This window comes from Xenopus laevis, chromosome 8L (assembly GCF_017654675.1).
Source record: "Xenopus laevis strain J_2021 chromosome 8L, Xenopus_laevis_v10.1, whole genome shotgun sequence".
In the NCBI taxonomy this organism is placed as follows: Eukaryota; Metazoa; Chordata; class Amphibia; order Anura; family Pipidae; genus Xenopus; species Xenopus laevis.
This window is the reverse complement of record NC_054385.1, coordinates 45646117-45672154: the sequence shown is the minus strand read 5'-3', so window position 1 is coordinate 45672154 and position 26038 is coordinate 45646117. Positions and strand designations below refer to the sequence as shown.

Genomic DNA, 26038 nt, shown 5'->3' with positions numbered 1-26038 from the left:
TTTGGAATGGTTAAAATGAAAAAATTTCCACTCGGTTTCTAATAAACAAGAAGTAAATATGGACGTTGGGTACCATCTGCAAATCTCTCTCTTAAGTATTCATGGGGCAGATTCACTAAAGGGCGAAGTGGCCATTGCTAGCGACAATTCGCCAGAAATCTTATCCGCAGGGACATCGGCAGTTCACAAACAGGCATAGAGGACAATTCACTATTGAACGAGACCGTCACTAGCGTTCGTTCACACCCTATCGCCAGGCGACTTTTCGCTCTTCGTCGTTACTCTACAAATTCACTAAGATGCTAATTTTACTGAATGTTACCTCTTTCACCAGAGTTTACTTCCCCACCTCAAACCAGGCAAACTGATAAAATGAAGCTACATCTTCCTCAATCTTATGTCAGTGACATCATATCCTGTATGTAAAAACTTTGGCGACTTTTCATTTTTTAAAGTGGGATTGTCTTCAAAAGTCCAAACTATTAAAGATTTATGTGGGCAATTTTTTAAGACTAAATTGAAGGGCATGAAACATTTGCTTAAGGGTGGGCCCATTTCTAGGGCATTAGAGGTTCTCTTCTGTCTGTATTATGGCTCATTGGACATGTGTTTGAAAAAGTGGCCTTTTCAAGCATTTGCACCAACATTACTATTAAAGACGCCCATACAACTTTTAGGTACCCACCCTATTCAAATTATCCTAAGCGTAAGAGTGCTAGTGAAGTTTCGCTAGGCAGAAATGAACGCTAGCAAAAATTCCCTATGAAATCACCCAGCCCATGTAATGCTACTGAACAATTTGCCAGTGTTCGGCTGCTAAGACGCAACTTCGCATTTTAGTGGTAACGAATTTGCACCTGGCGAAATGGTGCGGAGTGTGGCAAAGTGGTTGTGGTCGAAGATTCGCCCTTTAGTGAATTTGCCCATTTGACTGCTTATTCCTTGAGTCTGCACAAACCTGTATTTTCAAAGTATTACATTTATATACATTTTTAATTAATGAACACACCTGTAGCCACTGATTAAATATAAAAATATGGAGCACAAGGATAATGAAAACCCTCAATCACCACCTGCAGTAACGATCACAGAGCTGCTGAGCAAACTCCCAGTACAGCAGCTCTACGCACCAAAGCAAATTTGATTTTCTGTTCAGTCAAAACACTAGCTGCCCAGTCTGTGACATTGGGAATCATGTTGTATGATGTTCCTGAGTGCAAGGAACCCCTTGCTGTGCATGTTTTACACATTAGTACTGGCTGCTCTTCTGAAGAAGTATGTGTGTTGTCAATGCCATTGGGAGATGATTTATTTCAGTGCTTGAGGCTGCTACAGGTTGGCATTTTTTATAGCAGCATTGCTCTGCAGAAACTGCAAAAAACTCTCTAGTTGCACTTTATATAATGGCAAAAACTGCATGTATTCTTCATATGTTAAATTAATACTATGCATAATATTATGGTAAAAGATGCTAATGATTCTGCTCTTACCTCAACAATAGTACGGAATCAAGAAAACAAAATCATGGGGCAGATTTATCAAGGGTCGAAGTGAATTTGAGGGAATTTCCGAAGTAAAAAAATTGAAATTCAAAGTAATTTTCTGGATACTTCGACTATCGAATAGGATGCTACAACTTCAAATTTACTTCAAATTCGATTCAAAGTAAAATAGTTCGAATATTCAATAATCAAAGTACTGTCTCTTTAAAAAACACTTTGGCTTCAATAGTTCGCCAAATTAAACCTGCCGAAGTGCTATGTTAGCCTATGGTGACCTTCTAATGCATTTTTCTAAGTCTTTACACATCAAAGTAAAATAATTCGATTGTACGCTAAAATTGTTCGAATTGTTCGATTCGAATGATTTAATCGTTCAATTGAATGATTTTACTTCGATCGTTTGATGGCCAAATTCAGTGAAAAATCCTTCGACTTCGATATTCGAAGTCGAAGTATTTTAATTTGATGGTTGAATTTCGAAGTAAAAAATACTTCGAAATTCGACTATCGAATTAAAATACTTCGCTTGCCTTGAATAAATCTGCCCCCATGTGTGTAAAAAAAGCAGGACAGGTTTTCATTGGTGCAAACCATAAGGTTGGCCTGTAGGGGAATTCCTCTGCAGGAGCCTATATAAGGAAGTACAAGAGTTATCTATTTTTTACTCTTTGGCCTAAAAACATCAAAACATATGCTCAAGACTGATCTGGACAGACCATTCTTAGGAGGCTATTTCCGGGACTGTTTTTCAGGACTAGTATGTGGCTAGTAGTGGGGTGTGAGCTGACTCTAGACATGAGAGGTAGAGAGGCTAATTAGCAAGGACAGCATGTTGTCCCAAAGAGGAGTAAGTAGATTGGGGTAGAGCCCCTGAGGTGATTGTGCACCAGTTAGGAAATTTCAGGTGTAGGTTAGAGGGAGCCTACAGGGCTGTAGTGAGACAGCCAAGAAAGCTTGTGTGCTGTATGTTGCCACAACAAAAAAGGGACACCTAAAGAGAGTGGGGCTCATTTATAAACAGTGGTCAAATTTGCACCAGGGCAGTAATCCATAGCAACCAATCAGCTTTTTTCAGCAAGCTGCAGTTGAGCATTGAAAGCAATCATCATGGTTGAGATGGGTTGCAGCAGGAGCAAATTTGCCCATTGTGTATATATATATATATATATATATATATATATATATATATATATATATATATATATATATATATATATATATATATATATATATATATATATATATAACCCCCAATGAATGAATGCAAAATTTCCCTACAGTGGCTAATGGCACCCTGCTAGTGCATTTCTGCATGACAGTGACACTGGAGGCTTCAGGAAACATACAATTGACTGTATTTGCCCACTAGCCATGGGTGGCAACTTTACAAACCGGCCCTGGGGAATTTGGGGGAAACTTTTTGTTGTAAAGAGATGCTTAAGGAATTCATCTCTATAGTTATTGGACTACAGTTGTCATGAAGATTGAACCCTTGATAATTTTGAGAATGCTGGAAAATTAGGGGTAGAGCAACACTGCCATGAAAGATATGTCCCCATTGAGATCAGCCAATTGAACTTTGCCAATAATGTTGTTAACAAGATAATACGATACTATTAGCGATGGGCAAATTTCTCCCTTTTTGCTTTGCCGAAAAAATTAGTGAATTTCTCACGAAATGGTGAAAAATTCATGAAACGCAAATTTGGACATCAACGTCAAATATTTCGTTAATTTTTTGCCGCCGGCGACCGTTGCGACACTGGCGACAAGTTGACCAGCATTAAAGTCAATGGTCGCCTTTAATTGTCGCATACGTTGGAATTGTCGATGGGGTAAAAAAAAAAACTAGCAGAGAATTCGCTCCTGGCGAATAAATTCACCTGTCACTACATACTATATCTAATGCTGCTTATTTTACATACAGTAGATCTTTACTCTACAAGAATGAGAACAGTTCGTGTATAAAAGAAAGTAGGAATTCTCTCTATATTTATCTATTAACAAATGCAGAATTGGTATACTGTAGCTTCCCATCTAGTTAATAGCATAAATCATTAAAGAAAGGTGTAGCATTGTCCCAGATCTCTTAACTTATAGTGGTCATACGCTGCCTAATCTGCCCATTTGGCGTTGGCTCAATACAAGCAGATCTAGGCTTGATTTGGTCATCCATGTGCAGAGTTAAATCAGTCTGAACTAATCATTGGTTCTGGGGCAAAGCATCAGATTATGCACTGGGGCCTAGGGAGGATCAAATCAACATGCTAATGCACCCTTCAGCCAATAGAATTTTCAAACCCACCTGATTGATATCAGGCTGATTTTTGGCCAGATATCGGTCAGGCTGGCTGGTCAGTAGGCCCTATACGCTGCTGACTTTTTATGGAGGTAATTAGTTGTCAGCTTTTTTAGACCTGTGTATGGCTACCTTTGGGGCTATTATTTTACACCACCTTAGTCAACTTATTAGCTGTTGAAGTTAATGGTACAGAATTATGTGAGCAAGAAAATGGTAGTGTAGAAATGTGTATAAAAATGCATGTGTTAAATCTTCATATGCTCGGTGGTTGGTCATAGAATATAAACATGTTTGCTGTTTTGGCTTTGTGACATAGATGGGTGGTCATGGCAGGTAATGCTAGCAATAGGAATATAAGGGAGAGATGTCAATTGTGCTGTGCGTTTATAAGATTAATTGAAAGAAATTCAAATTCCTTAAGTGCATTGCATAGTCTATACAGGTATGGGATGCGTTATCCAGAGACCCATTATCCAGAAAGCTCCGCATTATGGAAAGACCATCTCCCATAGACTCCATTTTATCAAATTGATCCAAACTTTTAAAAATGATTTCATTTTTCTATATAATAATAAAACAGTACCTTGTACTTGATCCAGACTAAGATATTATCAATCCTTATTGGAAGCAAAACCAGCCTTTTGGGTTTATTTAATGTTTACATGATTTTCTTGGGGACTTAAGGTATGAAGATCCAAAATACAGAAAGATCAGTTATCCGGTATACTTGGGACCCTGGGTTTTCCAGATAACAGATCCCATACCTGATTTGAGTCATTGTTTGAAAATATCTGTCATTTTTGGTGGGGATTTTGGAGGGCAGTTCATGAGTTTGGCAATCTAAAGGTCCAGTCAACACATAAAGATTGGTTGGGTTATGTATAGACAACATATATACTTGAAATCATTCTGTATCCCATTGCCCTGAGGATGCATTGTCACCATTCTAAAGTGAGGGGCGATATTTCTTAACAACAAACAAAGAGCAAACCACATGTACAGCTTTACTAAAATGAAAATCTAGATTCCAGATTTAAATTGGCGCATTCTGTAGGTTTGAATAGTAAGCCTCAGAGAAATCTTTAAATTAAGGGCAAAGTTTTTATGACATTGAACTCCTTGTTAGAAGTTTAAAACAGTCCCCTGGACAAGTTCCAGCACGGCTTGTCATTAACAGTATATATTGTATCTGGAGGTTAAAAGGCTGTGTTAACCTTGCAGTGAATGTACATGTTTGTGGGGAAATGTCAAAACAGCTGAGCTATCTCTCTGGCTTTTAACATAAAAATACCCCTGAGAATCCTGCTAATAAGCATATTTAGATAGGATTGCTTCTCTTGCTAATGGCAGTGTTGTGTCTGCAAAAAGAAAACAATGCTTTGATGAGATGAATTTAGCTGAAGATTTACATACAACATTTTTTTGCTTGCTTTTTTTATTTCAGTTGGTGAAGGAAGGACAATATCTACACATAGAAATCTTACCACATAAACACTGTAACATATATATATATAATTTTCTTTTTCTCTGTAATTCTGTTTATTTAGCGTTTTTAATGTTTTTTATAGACTACAAGGTCTTTTACAAAATTTTTATGGTGGACTTTTTATTTCTAAATTACACTGTTTATATTGCAAATAATTTTGTCTAGCGTTTAACATGTTATTCTTGAACCAATAATTGTATTTTTTTAGCTGTAATATTAGTGTGTAGACAGACATCATTGTGTTTGATCCTGTGCTTTCAGAAAGAACAAGCACTGTACAATGGAACTACTTGGGAGCATTTTTAGTAATGCAGGTGTCAGGGAACTGTTATCTGGTTACCTTCCCATTGTTCTGTTAATAGACTGCTGGTAAGGGGGTGGAAGGGGTCATATCATTCCAATTTGCAGTGCAGCAGTAAAGAGAGACTGACGTTTATCAGAGCACAAGTCACATGACTAAGGGCACCTGGGAAACTAAGAACATGTCTAGCCCCATGTCAGATTTGAAAATGTTATGTAAAAACCCTTATTTGGAAAATCCCCATGTCCCAATGTCGGATTGCAGATCCCATGAACCTGAAACGGGAATCTCAGTTACCAATCCTGTACAAAGAAAATAGTTTGCACAGCAGTAATTAATAATAACTTTTTAATTACATGTTGATAATTCTTCAATTATTTTGCTGTTGAGGCAAGTGATTCCCACACAACAAGTTCTGTTCTGCATTTAGAAAGTATGAGGATTCAAGCCAATGCTTTTCCCATCTACTGTAGGAGATCAGTAAATAGTGTGCAGAAATGGGATAAACAACAAAAGTATGAAACAGCCAGAGCACTGGGGTGTGAAAAGCATCGCCTCACATTTTTGACATAGCATTTTTCTTATTGTGCCTGCAATGCTTCCCTGGCCTTTACAATGGTGCATTTTATTAGGTACTGAGCACAGAATGTAATGTACCACAAGACCTTTGTAAGGTACAAATGTAAGCTGTTACCCCGAGCCAGTGTAAATACATTTTAAGACAAATTAAATTACAATAGTGCAGAAGGTCAGGCAAGGGCACTGTAAATCATTGAAAGGTATCAGCACAGATGGCTGGAACATCAGATAGAGAATCTGTCTCTCCGCTGATAACCAAAACACAATTAACCAGCACTTCTCTATCGGCACAGTTTGTTCCTTTGGTAGAAGCATCTTGGGACTGGGTACAAAAGACGCACAAAGTATTTTACATTTTGACACCTTATCAATGCAATACAGAAGTTTAGCCCACACATAAAGCTGAATGAAGGAGTCCTTTGTGTAACTGTATTAATGCAAAAATAGAATCGTTCTGCATTTTTTAACTTGAAACAGAAGTGCTCAAAAAGAGTACAAAAAACACTATGTTTTTGCTCACTATGCATCCTACCTCTATGGATGCCTGTGGGATGCCTGTGTTTTTCAAGTGCAAATCTTTATGCCTGATTCTGGAGGTGCAAAGATTTTTTAACTAACTGTAAATGGCATGCAAATGAGCACAGCTCATACCTGTCAAGTAAATTGCAGCACCTGATTGACCCATGGGATCAGGGGTGTAACTACCTAGGGTGCAGGGTGTGCCATTGTACCCCAGCCTGCACCCCCTTGGGGCCTTCCTGATGTTCACATTGATGTGAAAGTGCACAGAAAACTGCATCTAGAGGGGGAGGGGCTGCATGGCCTGCACCCGGGCCCGGCTCTCCTTAGTTACGTTAATGCATGGGATCCAAGCACATGACTGTTACTAGCACAACATTAGCGTAAAAGGGGCACGAGTGGAAATTTACCATTATATAGAGTGATAAACGGAGCAAGACACTTGGAGGGTTAGGGTTAGTGGTTTTTTAAAACCAAGAAACCTTGAATGTCAGGAAATTTATTAAAAGATTCAAACTGAAAAAACACGAACAGGAAAAGACACAGAAAATTTGTCAAAACTGAAACTTCTTCGACTTGTCAAGCGATAACTACAACTTTTTCGCATTGTCACACAAAAGCCGGCGTCAAAAACACCTCAAAACTTCGGAAACCACAAATCAAGGAAAGATATTCCAGTTGTAAAAGGGACATCTGCCATTTACTTCAACATCGTTTTGACATGTTTTAGCTGGAGTATTTAAATTCTAGAAAAGTCTAGAATTTTGGATTTTGGGCATCAAAAAGCCAGACCCGAAAAAGTCATGGTTTAATAAATCAGCCCCTTTGCGCTAGCTTAAAGGAAACACTTGCCTTTGGCAAGTTATACAATACAGAATGCAAAGGCAGATAGCCGCCTTATTTTTTTGCACTTTCAACACTTAAGGGACCCATTTATTAAACCTCAAATTTATCTAACCAATGTTTTAAAGGGGAAAAAAAATCTTTCAAGATATGCTAAACCCCAAAGCTGATTAAAATCTGAATACAAAAATACTCCATCTGAATACAAAAATACTCCATCTGAAACCTGTCGAGGTCATGTAGAAGTCAATTGCCAATGTCCCTAAAGTTGTTTATTGACATCGTGCTCTGTGCTGGATAATTCAATAAAGTCAGGGTTTTTGTCCAATAATCGGAAAAAGTGACATTTTTGCAGCAACAATTCAAAAAAATCAAGTTTTTCAAGTGTCGATCATACAATAACAATCGATGCTCTCCTTGTAAATGACGCCAAAGGTCATCAGAAGTCCTGTATTTATTGCCTACTCAAAGTCTAACAGAGCTGCAACCACTGCAAGGGTATAGATCATGCATCAGAGTTAGGTGCAAGTGTAAGGTTTAGGGAGCTCTATTGTATGCTATAAGTTCTCCATGATGTGTATGACTACACAAATAATCTTTAATTTAAATTTTTTTTGAAGCATTGTTAGGTATTCAAGTGTAACCCAAGTTCAGCTGATATGAAGGGATTCCTGGGCAACGTGTTATAACTAGGAGAACTCCAAGAACTGGAGCATTGACCATAGGTTAGGATTAGCAGCTGGTTTTTAATGTTTTCCAAGCACCTACAAGTTCAAAGGTGTCCTACGTGTATACCTACTGCTTTAAATGTGCTGGTGTACTTTTGTGAATGGTGACAGCAGTGCACTTCTATTTATTGCATTCCATTGATGTTGATAGGAACAGCCCACTGCCATCTAAATGATATCACTACTATTTAAAGAGGCATATATAATACTACAAGTATAGGCCCATAGAAAGACACTATACGCATGTGTCATGAGTGAAGTTGAAATTGAACTGTTAATTCCAAATTTTACCATCTGCAAGTCAGCACAAGAAAAATTATCATTGACTTACATTTGTAGAGAGAAAAAAAAGTTGTGTGTGTGTAAAAAAAATTGCTACGCGTCAAAAAAATATTTGTTTTCTATTGACTTCAATGGGTTTCTCAAATTTTTCGGAAATATTCAGGTGAAGCGAAACAGGACAGATTCACTCATCACTAGTTGCTAAGACAGAAAAAGCTAGTAGGTTTGTAAATATGCTGAATGACAACTTTTTATTCCAGCTCGTTCAAGAACCTACTAGGAATAACTCTCTTTTGGACCTTGTAATAACTAACAATACAGAACTCATCTCTAACATTTGTGTGGGTGAGCATTTAGGGAATAGTGATTATAACATGGTCTCCTTTGAGATTCTGTTGCAGAAGCAATTCTATAAGGGAGTAACTAAAACACTAAATTTCAGACGTGCAAACTTTGACAGTACTGTATAAGGGCATCTCTGCAACATATTAAGTGGGAAATGCTTTTCACAGGGTTAAACACAGAACAAAAATGGGAAGTCTTTAAAATGCTGCTTAATAAATATACTTGTCAGTATATTCCACTTGTAAGCAAGGAACGTCGTTGCAAAGCAAAACCTTTTTGGTTCAATAGAAGCGTTGGTGTTGAGGTGGGTAAGAAAAGACGTGCTTTTAAGGCTTTCAAGTTAGCTGGTACAGCCGAAACATTTATAAGGTACAAGGAGGCCAATAAATCATGCAAAGAAGCTATAAGGCAAGCTAAAATTGCTATAGAAAAGGATATTGCAGCAAGCAGTAAAAAAAATCCAAAATTATTTTTTAAATATGTCAATAGTAAAAAAATGAAGCAGGAAGGGGTGGGACCCTTACTATCAGAGGGGGGTCAGCTGGTTGATGAAAACAAAATAAAAGCGCAGATTCTGAACTCGTATTTTTCATCTGTCTACACAAATGAAGAACCAGTAAGTGAAGGTTTCCTTCTTAACACTCCCAATTCTAGTAATACAACTAATGATGCATGGTTCACACATGAAGAAATTCAAAAGAGACTTGAACATGTTAAGATTAACAAAGGTCCAGGGCCAGATGGTATTCATCCCAGGGTAATTAGCGAGCTTAGCTCTGTGATTGCCAAACCTCTTTACTTAATTTTTCAGGATTCATTGAGATCTGGCATAGTGCCGAGAGACTGGCGAATTGCTAATGTGGTGCCTCTATTCAAAAAAGGATCCCGTTCTCAGCCTCAAAACTATAGGCCAGTTAGTCTGACGTCAGTATTAGGAAAGCTTTTCGAAGGGTTAATAAAGGATAAGATACTGGACTTCATAGCAAATCATAATACTATGAGTTTGTGCCAGCATGGTTTTATGCGTAATAGATCTTGCCAGACTAACTTAATTTCTTTTTATGAGAATGTAAGTAGAGACCTCGATTCTGGGATGGCAGTGGATGTGATTTACTTAGACTTTGCTAAAGCATTTGATACAGTGCCACACAAAAGGTTACTGGTTAAATTAAGGAATGTTCGCCTGGAACATAGTATTTGTACCTGGATAGAGAACTGGCTAAAAGATAGACTACAAAGAGTGGTGGTAAATGGAACATTTTCTAATTGGACCAGTGTTGTTAGTGGAGTACCGCAGGGCTCTGTACTAGGTCCCTTGCTTTTCAACTTGTTTATTAATGACCTGGAGGTGGGCATTGAAAGTACTGTTTCTATTTTTGCAGATGATACTAAATTGTGCAGAACTATAGGTTCCATGCAGGATCCTGCCACTTTGCAAAGTGATCTGTCTAAACTGGAAAACTGGGCAGCAAACTGGAAAATGAGGTTCAACGTTGATAAATGCAAGGTTATGCACTTTGGCAAAAATAATATAAATGCAAGTTATACACTAAATGGCAGTGTGTTGGGAGTTTCCTTAAATGAAAAGGATCTAGGGGTCTTTGTAGATAACACGTTGTCTAATTCTGGGCAGTGTCATTCTGTGACTACTAAAGCAAATAAAGTTCTGTCTTGCATAAAAAAGGGCATTAACTCAAGGGATGAAAACATAATTATGCCTCTTTATAGGTCCCTGGTAAGGCCTCATCTGGAGTATGCAGTTCAGTTTTGGACTCCAGTCCTTAAGAGGGATATAAATGAGCTGGAGAGAGTGCAGAGACGTGCAACTAAATTGGTTAGAGGGACGGAAGACTTAAATTATGAGGGTAGACTGTCAAGGTTGGGGTTGTTTTCTCTGGAAAAAAGGCGCTTGCGAGGGGACATGATTACACTTTACAAGTACATTAGAGGACATTATAGACAAATGGCAGGGGACCTTTTTACCCATAAAGTGGATCACCGTACCAGAGGCCACCCCTTTAGACTAGAAAAAAAGAACTTTCATTTGAAGCAACGTAGAGGGTTCTTCACAGTCAGGACAGTGAGGTTGTGGAATGCACTGCCGGGTGATGTTGTGATGGCTGATTCAGTTAATGCCTTTAAGAATGGCTTGGATGATTTTTTGGACAGACATAATATCAAAGGCTATTGTGATACTAAACTCTATAGTTAGTATAGGTATGGGTATATAGAATTTTAATTAAAAGTAGGGAGGGGTGTGTGTATGGATGCTGGGTTTTCATTTGGAGGGGTTGAACTTGATGGACTTTGTCTTTTTTCAACCCAATTTAACTATGTAACTAACTATGTAACTAGTGACCTTCCCTCTGCTTGGAAATGTAGTCTTTCCTTGTGAACTTGTAGTTCAAATTTAAACAAAGTAACATTCTTAAGGTGGCCATACACGGGCAGATTAAAGCTGCCGATATCGGCCCTTTAGGCAGTTTATCTCTCAGTGTATTGGAGCTTCCTATGGGTTTCCCCAATCAATAGCTGGCCAAGATTTCGATTGGGGAGGTTTGATTTTTCAGGCGATCAAGGACCTCATTGTTGATGTGGTCCTTATCCCATCAGTGCCCATTCTCTTCTTTGTAATCCAATCGTTCGGCCCTAGGGCTGAAAATTCAGATTAACCTGATATTGCTCTGTCATTGGTGGGCATATCTGGGAAAGATCCACTCTCGCCAAACGAGAGCGGATCTTATCGTAATTGGCCACCTTTACTCCACTTAGAAATGTATGTTGTGTTTTTTAAAAAAAGCCCTTTTTAAATCCAGGGCTCATTTCACGACACTCCACAGTGATTGAAGTGGATTTTAATATGTAGCAGTTAAGTGTCTCATTTTAAGAACATTCAGTACTTTCAGTTGGTTTACTGGAGGTTTAATGTTCTTACAGTGTTTTCAGATGGAATTAGAAATTTATCCTACTTTTGGTTTGGAGGAAGCATGACTAAGGATACTCAGTCTGAAGAAGTGCCATTGATACACATAACCTACAGTATTGTATTGCAGGAAATCAGGATTTTTTTGGAATCAAAAGTAATATGGCACAAATAATTACTATTTAATTATTCTATATAAAGTCTTGTTTTATAAAATAGATAAATTAGGTCATATTTATTGATGGGCAAATAAGTTTGTCTGACACAAATTCCCGGTGAATTTTCGCGTTTGCTGCCGGCAAATAAATTTGTGAATCTCCCATGAAAATTTTAGTTTTTTCATGAAAATGTTCAAATTCCACAATTTTTTTGTGAAAACGTTTGACTTGCACATTTTTTTTTTAGTGAAACTGTTTGAATTGCATGATTTTTTAGTGAAAACATCTGAATTGCATGATTTTTTCGTGAAAACATTCGAATTTCACAATTTTTTTGTGAAAACGTTTGACTTGCACATTTTTTTTTAGTGAAACTGTTTGAATTGCATGATTTTTTAGTGAAAACATCCGAATTGCATGATTTTTTTGTGAAAACATTCAAATTTCACAATTTTTTAGTGAAAACGTTTAAATTTCACGTTTTTTTCGTGAAAACTTTGAATTTCAAAGTTTTTTGCCGTTTTGCAAATTTTTCAGGTTATGTGCAAATGGGAGAAATTCGCCCATCACTAGTCATATTGTGATATTGTCAACAAGACAAGGGCAATAAGCTCTGTTATAATGCAGCTGTTTTACATGGACAATGTATACAAATAGAACATTTATTTCCTTTTCTTTGTGTGTGTAAAATATTTGTATTAATCAATCTGCATTGATATTAAAGGGATTCTGGCATGGGGAAACATAATGTCTCAGTTATCAGCACTCCTCCTCCTGTGTTTAAATCCATTTTTCAAAAGAGCAAACAGATATTTTTTAATATTCAATTTTGAAATTTGACATGTTCTTACTTTTCCAGGTGCCCTCAGTCATCTGACTGAGCAGAACAATGTTTAAGTGACAAGATATAAGCTCAAGGATACCTGCATTGCTAAAAATGCTCCAATGCCACACAAAGTAGTAGATATGAGAATATAACTCAATAGTAAAACACCAAACACAATTTCTCCAGTTACATTGAGTAGGATATACAATATTTGAAAGCAGTGACATTGTGAAGTTCTGTTTCTTTGTTAAAAGCACAGCATCAGGCACAATGACCTGAGATGGCTGCCGACACGCTACTATTACAACTAAAAACATTTACATTAAATAACACAATTCTAAATAGTAGAATTAATTATTTGCAATGTACAAAGTGCCATTTAGTAATTTAAGTTATACCATAAAAATCATGTCAGAATATCTTTAAATTGCAACATCCATTATATCAGTTAGCTGTAAGTGATCCACTGTTTGAGACAGCTGTTGCCTTAAAATTTGCATGAAAAGACTTTGATTAGCCATGATAGAACCCAGGGTTGTTTTTGCCATGTGGTAAGGTTTTTTTTCACCTATGCACTAGCAACATTAGGTTGAGTCCTACATTGGGTCAGGTACCTGTGGAATATTATTATTGTTGTTAAAGGGGAAGCTCACTTTTAACTTACCTGCTAGTATGTTGAATGGCCAATTTCTAGCAACTTTTTAAATGGTCTTTCTTTATATAGTTTTTTTTTTTATATATAATTTTCCTTCTTCATCCTTCAAATGGGGGTCACTGACCTCAAGAGCCAAGATTACTATTGCTCTGTAAGGCTACAATTGCATTTTTTATTCTTTTTTATTACTAGTCATCTATGTAGATACTCTCGTATTCATATTCCATTCTTTCATCCAAACCACAGCCTGATTGCTAGGGTAATTTGGACTCTAGCAATCAGATAGCTGCTAAAATAGCAAACTAAAGAGCTGCTGAATAAAAAGCTAGATACATAAAAAAAAAACATAAATTAAAAATGAAGACCAGTTGTCAATTGTCTCAGAATATCAATATCAATGTCATACTAAGAGGAATAACCCCTTTAACAAATAGAAATACCTACAGTGATCAGGATAAGGATAGAAAAGCCCTGATGTTCTAAATATGTGGGTAGGTAAGGTATGGAGTTGGGTAAGCTGTCGTGGCTATTAAAATAATCAGCTTACCAGAAATCCAATCTTTTGATGACATAATTGTTTGTACCATGTGTCCATGCCCCACTAAAGATGTCACCTTTGGCTTTGGAGATGTCCAGCAGGGAGCAGGTTAGTTATGAGAAACTTCTGGATTGGGGGAGATACAGGTAAACATAAACTACCGGGAAAATGTGATTCCAGACTGGTTTGCAGGTGCACATGTCTGGGTAAGGTGTGGGACTGCAAAAATAAGACCATGCGGGACTCTGCTGAAATGACCTGCTGTGTGTTATTGTTTTAAGTGCATCCCTATGTAGTGATTTAGTTGACACAAACAATCCTTTCTTTATAAACAAATTGTCAGAATCTTGCTTTAGCATTTTCCTGAGCTTTCAGCTGGAAATGCTGACGCATTGAGGGGTACTTTAAGTGAAAAGGTGCACATACAATAACAGATCTTGAAAAGCTCTTATTAAGCTGAATTAACTCTGTCAGTGTTCTCTTTGTTTTCCAAATGCCAAATGAATTATGAAGCATAGTTTTTGACAGTTAAAAATCATTAAATGCAACTGGCTGAAAGCTTCATGCGGGCTGTCAAATGTTTTTTCTCTCTCCATATTTTTATATTTTAAAGCAAGAAGCAAAATGTAGCTGGTTTTTATATAAATGTTAAAACATGTGGTGAAAACAGGGCACCAGCAATCGTGTACATAGTTATAAGATGGGAATTGTGGGAAAAATGTGACATATAATAAAATATAATATGAAGCTATAATACCAGGGACAAAATTGTCCCCAAGTCGAGCAACTAAACAGTTTACAGTATTTACTGAAAGCAAATAGTTATCAGTTATTAAAGTTGGAGTAAATCTGGTAACACTGTCAAAGGAAAGGGCTGATATGATATTTTATTACTTTTGCCCTTTATTCTGGCTCTTGAGTGAACATTGTGTGCCATATTCAGGGCCGCCATTAGAAATCACGGGGCCCCGTACAACAAAATTTTTGGGGCCCCCTGGGCCCCGCCCACACTGACGACCAAGCTCCGCCCCATATCCCGCCCACATCGCAGTTAAAAGACCACACAGACATCAGCGCTAAAAAAGTAACCCCCCCCCACACAAGTTGTAAAAAGCTATTGATGGTCAGGGCCCCCTTATAAAAAAAATTGGGGCCCCAAAAAAAAAAAAATTAAAATTTTTTTTTTTTTAAAAACATTGGTGGCAGGGGCCCCCTGTTAAAAAAAACTTGGGGCAACAACAAAAAAAAATGTAAAAAAAACTAAAAAATAAACAAACATTGGTGGCAGGGGCCCCCTTCTAAGTTAAAAACAAATTGGGGCCCCAAAAAAAAATTTGAAAAAATTTTTATTTTTTTTTGAAAAAAAAAAAAAACATTGGCGGCAGGGGCCCCCTTATAAGTTAAAAACAAATTGGGGCCCCAAAAAAAAAATTGAAAAAAAATTAATTTTTTTTTGAAAAAAAAAAAAAACATTGGCGGCAGGGGCCCCCTTATAAGTTAAAAACAAATTGGGGCCCCAAAAAAAAATTTTTTTGAAAAAAAATTTTTTTTGAAAAAAAAAAAATGGTGGCAGGGGCCCCCTTACAAGTTAAAAACAAATTGGGGCCCCAAAAAAAATTTAAAAAAAAAATAATTTTTTTTTGAAAAAAAAAAAAACTGGTGGCAGGGGCCCCCTTACAAGTTAAAAAAATTTGGGGCCACCAAAAAGAAAATTAATTTTTTTTTTAAAAAAAAAACCCAAAAAAAACAATGGTGGCAAGGGGCCCCTTACGAGTTAAAAAAAAAATTGGGGCCCCAAAAACAAAAGTTTTAAAAAAAAGATTGGTGGCAGGGGCCTATAGAATATTAAAATAATACATTGGTGGCCAGGGGATTAAAAAAAAAAAAAACACAAACTGGTGTTCAGTAGAATTGAACTCATGGCTTCAGTACTTCAACTTCGCCTCCTTTCGTGACTTCGGGTCTTTTCACCGCTTCAGGACTTCGGCTTCGGCTGTTTTCGTGACTTCGGGTCTTTGCGCTGCTTCAGGACTTCGGCTTCGGCTGTTTTCGTGACTTCGGGTCTTTTCGGCTCTTCGTGACTTCGGCTTTTTCCGTGACTTCGGGTCTTTTCGTCGCATCGGCTTCGGCTTTTCGGCACTTCCGCATTCGGCACTGAAGAGGCAAGACGTACGGCTCGGGCGCTCGTAAGGGGGGCCCGGATCTTCAAAAAAATGCAGCGCTGCCGGGCCCCCCTTCATGCCCGGGCCCGGTACGCTTGTCCCCCCTGTCCCCCCCTGATGGCGGCCCTGGCCATATTGCCCTAAAGATTTGCTGAACTGGTTGTGTGTTCTGCACATTTGGAGGTTACTCCTTGAACAAGGAGAAACTGTAGCAATTCAGTGTCCATCTTCAAACATTTTCTACAGGAATTTTCTTGGTCCATAGGCGCACATTCATTGTTATTAAAAGTAGAAATGGTCAGTTTCTCCTGTTTTTGTACAGTATGTACAGCATTAGTGTGAATATTACACACACTTTCTAGCAGTGCAGTTCTTAGGTGTGGGAGCATAAAGAAAAGGTTATCATTTGGCAGGAAGTAAAGGGCACTCAGGATCAGTTCTTAAGTTTCACTTAACTAACCTTCACGAGCGCAATTAACATTTAAAGAAAATAAAGTTTTAGGAATGCTATAAAATAATTGCCAAATCTTTAATGGTTTATATTCCAGTAACAGCTTCCTAATGTAGGCATTGCTGACGCTCCAGATATTATAAGATGCATCTCCTTTATAGATTTATTCATTTGTGATAAGGTTAAGTAGAAACTCTATAGGAGCTATGTTGAACTGTTCATAGAACCTTTAAATAGATACAGTATATCAGTATATTTATGGAACTATGACAGTATTTCAAAAATGTCCAGTTCGAAATTTGAGTGAAACAGTGAAAATTGGCAAAACGCTTTGAAGTCAATGGACATCAAAATAATTTTTATACGAGTGACTATTTTATCCAAATGCCTTAAAGCCAACGAGCATCCGAATAATTCTGACGTGCGGCAACTTTATGCCCACCACTATTTGTCGCAGTGGATTTTTCACCGTCAAATTTTTGCTGTAGTTTTGCAAATGTAATTGCTGATGGCAAAACACGGAAATTCGCTGCAAATTTGTGCCTGGTGAATGTATTCGTCATCACTAGTCATTTAGATACTCATTCAGAGATATATATCCTCAAAGCTGGAGGGTAATTCCTGTTTCAAATATATTTAGGCACAGTAAGGAGCAGTTGAGAAATTGATTGTAATCTCGTCTAAAATTGAAACCAAGTTGAAAAACCTGTATACATGCTGTAAATCTAGAACAAGAACAAGACAAGCTAATATTAACTGGGACATTCTGTGACAGGTTTCTAAAAACTTTGAATAAGAGTTATGTTAAGATGCAACAAAATGATCACCTTGAGTCTGTCATATGCTACATGTCACAAATACAGTAGCTTTTTTTTTTTTTTTTACAGATAACAGTATTTTTGACATCTAAAACTATGATCAATTTCTTTTTTCCCAATGCACAAATCCTCCACATAGAGTTCTCGCTCCTTTGCCTTTGATTCTCATTGCAAGGTTTCCAGCTTTTCATCCTGGGTGTAATTGATGCTCAAGTAGAGTCATCTCATGATACTCTGGACCTGGGCACATTAGTCACAATGACTTTTATTGCCTTAGGACAAAAATGTAATATCTGAGCTGTTTGAAACATTAAATTATAATGAAAGAAATGAAGGAAAATGTTGTCTTTAAAGAATATAGAGATAAATAGATGATAAATAGATAGATAGATAGATAGATAGATAGATAGATAGATAGATGGATGGATGGATGGATGGATGGATGGATGGATGGATGGATGGATGGATGGATGGATGGATGGATGGATGGATGGATGGATGGATGGATGGATGGATCGATCGATCGATCGATCGATAGATAATGGATGGATGGATGGATGGATGGATGGATAGATAGATAGATAGATAGATAGCACTCTGTATATGGCATTGATTTTTGTGGGTAGGAGGTATAACCAACCACTTTCTTTTCTTGAGATATACACAGAACTTGCTTCCCAATCAGTTTGCTACAAGATATCCCAGCTGGCACTTGTGCAGCAACTTTTATTCACTTTATCGTTATGTTTTGGTGCTACCAATGTATTCTATCTAGCCCAGTTAATAGGTTAAACCATTTACAAACTATATTTAGGGGCCAGGCTATGAAGTAATCTAACGACAGGTCTAGGATCCATTATCTGTAAACCCATTATAAATAAAGCTCTGAATTACAGGAAGAGATTTCCCATAGACTCCATTTTAAGCAAGTAATTCACATTTTTAAAAATGATTTAAATAAATGTAATTTGACTACTTCAATAACATGTGTCTCTAATTCAATCACAAGGAACTTCCCTTCATATTCCCTTTTAAATAGGTGACAACTTCATATTTCAACTTGTGAAGGGGCTAAAGCACACCCAAAACTTTGTATTTTTTGTGTCAATGCTGCAAGTTTTTTTTGTCTCATATGATTTGATAACCCCTGGCAGATTAGACGTTTCTCTTTTGGACACTAATAAGTGTTATTTGTCACTGCTGATAGCACTCCAAATTAAAATGAACATCTTTAACAAAGCATCAATGTGCAAAAAAATGGCAGTTTTAAGAATACCCCTGAGCACATAATAATTTCAGCATCAAGAAGCAATGTATACAGTACAAACTGAACGTGTGAATGTTAAATAAGCTTGCAAGAAAAACTTAGGCTTAAGTTGTCAGTCACACATCTTACTGTGAGCACCACTTGAATCCCTTACTTACACTTCTATGACACAGTACGAAAATGGACCTCTGTTCCTCTGTGGCTTATAATGCATTTCAATACTTATGACCCAGAAGAAAAAAAAAGTGAAAATAATGCTCTACTTCTGTTGAAGTTTGATTTTGAAGGACATTCTGAAAAACACAAAGATGCTCTACATAAACAAAAATGGACAAGGAATATGCATTTTAGATTGTGGGCTCATGAAAGAAGTATGTTCCCACAGTACTGAATTGTAAAAAAATAAAATAAAAGTGAAATTACGTGAGCAATAAATATTCCTATAAGAAATGATATATTATCCTTATTTTAAAATATAAAAACACACATTTTAACTGAATTATTACCATTGCAGTTACAGGGTATAATTTATGACAACATTAAGGGGCAGATTTATTAAGGCTCGAATAGTAAATTTGAATTTTCTAATTTTTTTGATGTCAAAATTCACACATTTGAATTTTAATCCCCCTATTCAAATATAATTTTGAATATGAAATTTATCACACCTTGACCATGGAAACAGTCCTAATTCAAATACTTGTCACCTAAAACCTGCCGAGTTCATGTACAGTACAAGTCAATGCCAGAGGTCCGTTGAGCCATTTGGAGAGACTTCTATGCTTCAAGTTTTTTTTTTTTTTTCCAGAGGAAAACTCAATTCTTATTATTTGAATACGATTCAAATTTTCGGCTTGTAACTATTCAACTGAATATTTTTCTTAAATGACCTCCCAGTCAAATGGTTAGTATATTCGAATTTATTAGAGTAATAAAAAAATTCACATGAATTTGAAATTCGACCTTTGATAAATGGACCTCTAAGAGGCAGATTTATCAAAGTTTAAACTCTTATTTTTTATGGCGATTTTAGTAATTTGCAGCCAAAATCCCTAATTCAAATTCAAGTTTCTCAAACTTTACTGAGTTATTTCAAATTTCAATATTTTTTTATTCAAATTTTCACGATGAATTCAAGATTTGGCAGACTCTTTTAAAAATGATGGGTAGAATGAATTGTTTTTTCAAGTTTTGTGTGTGATCAGGATTTCATGATTTGAGTTTTTTAATAAATAAAGCTAATAAATCACCTTATTCTCTGCTCAGAGGCAGGTTGAAAGACAAGGTTGGTTGTGCCTGACACTACTTTTTGCACAAAGAAAAAATTCAGTGCTCCATTCACAGAGCAGCTAGCAGGGGCAGAACTACTGGGGGAGCAGGGGGTGCGAGCGGGCCAGGGCCCGCAACCCCTCAGGGCCCCCTGGCAGTCCGCGCGCCACATATTCCGGGCCAGTTCCGGGTGTACGGAGGGGGGCGGGGGGCCCGGCTGCTCGTCCTGCACCAGGGCCCGCCCCCCTCTAGTTCCGTTTCTGGTAGCTAGCCCAGGGGCAATAGTGCTTAGGAAGTGCATGCTCTTGCACCCTTTAGTGCTCTTGTGACCCCCTTATATCAATAGAAATTCCAACAATCTAGGTAACGTTTTCATATTTTTATCGATGTTTGATTTCCCCCAACCCCTTCCTAGAGTAGTATTTTCCAAGATCCGCAAGGAACCTTCCTGATCAACCTTTTATCAGTTCGTGGCCTTATCAACCATTTTCAAGTGGAAATAAAAAAGATGGAACCATTGCCCTCAACACACCTAGCTACATAAATGTTTTTGTTAATGGTAGAAACAACGTCCCGTTTTGGAGCTTGTAAGGCTATTGTAAAACTCAACGATGCTATTGCTCTGTGAAATCAGAACTGTAATACTACAAACAGACCCTGCTTCCAGTCAGCATTCTGGAAAAGCTCTTTGTAATTTTTCTTAAATATTTATGTCCTGAACATAAAAGAACTCACACTAGACCATAGCGCATCCTTTTTGCTCTAACACTTCACCCACAACCTTGAGCATTTCAGCTTTTAGCACAATCTGTGCTACGTTCCTAATCTCACACACTAAAGATGGAAAAACATGCTGTAGGAACCGAAAAAAAAAATACTTCCCTAACTCAGTTTTTATTAGATTTTTCCCCAATTTTTCAGGAGTAATAGACAAAGTCATATAGATTCAGAGGCATCCATCATTTTGTGTAACAGATTGTACTACAACGTTTTGCAAAGAAAAGTGCAACTATTCCCATTCTACATTAGAGAGAAATCCGATTTGTCTCATTTTTAACTAGACATCTTATTTGGCTTGTCCAGGTACCGATATGCTGAGCAGAAAAAGTTTGATATTGATTAGGGCACTTACTGTTTATTAGCAAATGAGCTGAAGGCAAATGTTATACACTGGGACTTTATTTGATAAATTATGCCAGTGCAGTAATTGAAATGGATATTTATGTTATCTTTATCTCTGTCAGTTTTCACTGTTTCTCCCTCTCTCACCTTCATATATAGTATATATCTATATATTTAGGGGTTCATTCAATTCATTCAATTTTTTGTTTCAGAATCTCATAAAGAATCTCCCAGAGCAAAAGCAACTTAGCTCCTTGTCGCAGCTGAAGAGCGAGTACGAAGACTTATGCGAGCCAGAGCAATTTGGAGTTGTGGTATGTTCCGAAAAACAGACCAATAATTCAGCTGGGATTTGTCATCTGTCAGACATAATAAAAAGAAAGGCATTTCAATTGCGTATTGATTTTTCCATTATAGTAACTACTTACACAGCCGTGTGTGAAAATTGGCCCAGTGCCTTTGGTAATATTATTTATAAGAGACTAGGGTGATTCAGAAAAACCAAGGGGATCATTCTGGAAGAGAAAAACAAAAATTGTTTATTCAGCTTAGATTGTGAATGCTTCATGCATATAGAGCAGAGAGCAGCACATAAAATATGCCACAATATTAAAGGGGAAAAAACATTTTTTTCAAAATGAATCCGTTAATAGTGCTGCACTGAAATCCATTTCTCAAAAGAGCAAACAGATTTTTTTATATTCAATTTTGAAATCTGACATGGGGCTAGACATTTTGTCAATTTCCCAGCTGCCCCAAGTCATGTGACTTGATAAACTTCAATCACTCTTTACTGCTGTACTGCAAGTTGGAGTGATATCACCCCCCTCCCTTTTGCCCCCCAGCAGCCAAACAAAAGAACAATGGGAAGGTAGCCAGATAACAGCTCCCTAACACAAGATAACAGCTGCCTGGTAGATCTAAGAACAGCACTCAATAGTAAAAACCCATGTCCCACTGAGACACATTCAGTTATATTGAGAAGGAAAAACAGCAGCCTGCCAGAAAGCATTTCTCTCCTAAAGTGCAGGCACAAGTCACATGACTTGGGGCAGCTGGGAAATTGACAAAATGTCTAGCCCCATGTCAGATTTCAAAATTGAATATGGATTTCAGTGCAGAATTCTGCTGGAGTAGCACTATTAACTATTTTGAAAAAAACATTTTTCCCATGACAGTATCCCTTTAAACATATACAGTAATACTCGATTTGCTAAAATACATGTGTAGTGTTTTTACATAAGCAAATATCTGGGTTTTGCTTCTATAAATTAAAATGCACAATAAGCAGGAGATGAAATACTATACATACAGCTATAAATCACAGAGTCGTTGTAATATGCTATACACAAATATATGTTTGGAACTTTCCCTGTTGCTGTCATTTTGTAATACTGCAAGTTTTAAAATACTTCCAGTGCCATATTACATAAAGTAACAACAAGGAACTGGCAATGTTTTTGGAAAATCAAGAGGAAAGGTGCACGCAAATAATTTTGAAAGTGGCTATTTTATGCAGAGCAAAGAACAGTTCTAAGATAAAGATGCAAACACAGCATTCCATCCACTACAGCATATGTTGACCTTATTATGTTTAAATGGGGTTCCTTAAAAAAAGTTAACTGTATGATTCATTACAATGCGTATTCTCCCACAGGGTAAATTTTTCATAAATGGCTGCTGTTATAGGGTGATCTTGGCAGTTAACCAGAGTAGCACAATGAGGTTGCCCAGAGGATGTGTGAAGTGACAGAATATCTTTTAGTGTTATCATAGTATTTATTTGTGTTCATAATCTATTGTGTTCAATGTTATAAAATATTGTTTTATATAGAAACTATTTTTGTTATGGACACTATTCCCTTTAATGTAACATATGAATGTCAAAGGGGGCAAGTAACTGAAGGAGCTGCCAAAGGCATCTTTATTCTGTGCACAGTACTTGAATTTTACAAGATTATTGCTTCAGGCCTGCCAGTGGATAATCCAATTAAAGCCAAAGAAGTAGATCAGGGTACAATTTGTTGAAATGTGTATTGTAGGTATCGAAACCCCCCAGCCATCCACTGCCATATTATATATACTGTATATACAACTATTAATATATATTTTAAGACAACATTTCATTATCTCCAATCTGTACAAAGCTCTAGTATCTGCTTGGGTCTCGAAAAATAATCAGCAAGTTTTGTACTTTAGAAGGTTGTTTAGCTTATACTGAGATTCTGCACCGATATTGGAAATCATTACTTCATTTTATTGACGCTTAATCTGATAGTGATACATGGATGTAATTTAAGTCATGTAATTGTACATAGAAATGAGCAAAATGTATGTATGTTTACAAATGCAAGAAGTCTGACTGGTAAAATGGGAGAGCTGGAGCTGCTGGTGATGGAAGGAAAATATGATGTGATTGGTGTGGCCGAAACATGTCTGAATGAGTCGCATGACTGGGCAGTAAATATCAGTGGCTATACTTTGTTTCGGAGGGACAGAGGCAATAGAAAAGGAGGAGGGGTATGTCTGTATGTTAGGCAGGATTTAAAAGCTCATATAAAGGAGGAGGTTATGTTAGAAAATGAGGGGCCAGAAGTCGTATGGGTGGAGTTCTTCACCAATAGTAAAGAATCCAGCAAATTAATTGTAGGCGTATGCTATAGACCCCCTAATGTAAGTGAGGAGGAAGAGACAAAGCTCCTAATGCAAATAGAAAAGGCTGCTAGTTTAGGTAAAGTAATGATAATGGGGGATTTTAATTACCCAGATATTGACTGGAGCAACGGTACTGCTAGATCAGTTAATGGGAACAAGTTTATAAACTTATTGCACGACAATTTTTTAGCACAGGTTGTTGAGGAGCCTACCAGAAAAAATGCTATTCTTGATTTAGTGATCTCAAATGACCCAGAACTTATAGCAAATGTGCAAGTCATTGAACCCCTGGGTAATAGTGACCATAATGTTATATCTTTAAATGTCTGGTGCAAAAAACAAAAATATACTGGGGCAACAAAAACCATGAATTTTGCCAAAGCTAATTTTAGTGCCTTGAGGGCTGCCCTACAGAGCATTGATTGGGGCATTAGGTTTTCAGCTAAAAACACAGAACAGAAATGGTTGTCCTTTAAAATGATATCAAATCATTACTGTTCTCAATTTATTCCCTTAAGGACTAAACGTAGAAGCTCTAAGAATCATCCTGTGTGGCTTAATACAGAGGTAAAGATGTTAATGGGAAAGAAGAGAAAGGCATTTAAAAACTACAAATCTGTAGGGACAGAAGCTGCATTTAATGAATATAAACACTGTAATAAATGTTGTAAATCAGCAATCCGGAAGGCTAAGAAAAGAAATGAAGAGTTAATTGCGGTGGAGGTGAAAACTAACCCTAAAAAGTTTTTTAAATATATTAATAGTAAAAAGATGCAGGTTGAGAGTGTTGCTCCATTAAATAATGGTACCAGTATGGTTGTAACAGATACAGATAAAGCAAATGTGTTAAATCAGTTCTTTTCTTCAGTGTATACAATAGAGGAGTCTGGGTTCACAGGCTCACTTAATAACTGCACGAATGGTTCAGCTCAATCTAGTCAGTGGCTGACTCAGGATATGATTCAAAAAGCTTTAATACAAATTAATGTAAACAAGGCTCCAGGGCCTGATGGCATACACCCCCGGGTTCTAAGAGAGCTTAGTTCAGTTTTAGACCAGCCCTTATTTCTGATTTTCTCAGATTCACTGTCATCTGGTATGGTGCCTATGGATTGGAGAAAAGCTGATGTTATTCCAATATTTAAAAAGGGATTACGATCTCAGCCTGGCAATTATAGGCCAGTAAGCTTGACATCTGTGGTGGGCAAATTATTTGAAGGCTTGTTAAGGGATCACATTCAAAATTTTGTCCTAATGAATGGCATTATGAGCAACAATCAGCATGGCTTTATGAAGGATAGGTCATGTCAGACGAATTTGATCTATTTGGATTTTGCCAAAGCGTTTGATACTGTGCCCCACAAACGACTGCTTTCTAAACTAAGGTCTGTTTGGCTTAATGAAGTCGTTTGCACATGGATAGGAAACTGGCTACATGATCGGGTAAAGAGGGTGGTTGTTAATGGGACATTCTCTACTTGGAGTAAGGTTCTTAGTGGGGTCCCCCAGGGCTCAGTATTGGGTCCACTTTTATTTAACTTGTTCATTAATGACTTAGGGGAGGGTGTTGTAAGTAATGTATCAGTGTTTGCAGATGACACAAAATTATCCAGCCCAATTAATTCCATCCAGGATGTGGCATCCTTGCAACAGGAACTTGACAAACTGGCAATCTGGGCAGTTAAGTGGCAAATGAGATTCAATGTTGATAAATGTAAAGTCATGCACCTGGGATGTAAAAATATCCAAGCCACTTATACCCTTAATGGGACTGCACTAGGCAAATCCATTATGGAAAAGGACCTTGGAGTCCTTGTAGATGATAAACTTGGCTGTAGCAAGCAATGCCAGTCAGCAGCATCAAGGGCAAATAAGGTCTTGAGCTGTATTAAAAGGGGCATAGAGTCACGGGAGGAGGGGGTCATTCTTCCACTGTATAGAGCACTTGTAAGGCCCCATCTAGAATATACCGTACAGTTTTGGTCTCCATCACTCAAACATGACATTATTGTATTAGAGAGGGTACAGAGAAGGGCAACTAAGCTGGTAAAAGGTATTGAAAATCTTAGCTATGAGGAAAGACTGGCCAAATTGGGGATGTTCACGCTGGAGAAGAGGCGCTTAAGGGGTGATATGATAACTATGTATAAATATATAAGGGGATCATATAATAATCTCTCTAATGCTTTATTTACCAGTAGGTCTTTCCAGCTGACACGAGGTCACCCATTCCGATTAGAAGAAAAGAGGTTCCGCCTAAATATTCGGAAGGGGTTTTTTACAGTGAGAGCTGTGAAGATGTGGAAT

The 26038-nt window shown here is 37.3% G+C and overlaps 1 protein-coding gene across 3 annotated transcripts in view; it reads left to right on the top strand.

Annotated features, from left to right (window-relative positions):
* Nucleotides 1-26038, top strand: part of diaph2.L (diaphanous related formin 2 L homeolog) — a 774648-nt gene that overhangs the window by 375653 nt on the left and 372957 nt on the right. For all 3 annotated transcript variants that reach the window (XM_041572752.1, XM_041572751.1, XM_018229885.2), the window contains one exon: nucleotides 21289-21390. In XM_041572752.1, coding sequence (XP_041428686.1) covers nucleotides 21289-21390 — 102 coding nt within the window. The remainder of the gene's footprint in view (nucleotides 1-21288; nucleotides 21391-26038) is intronic.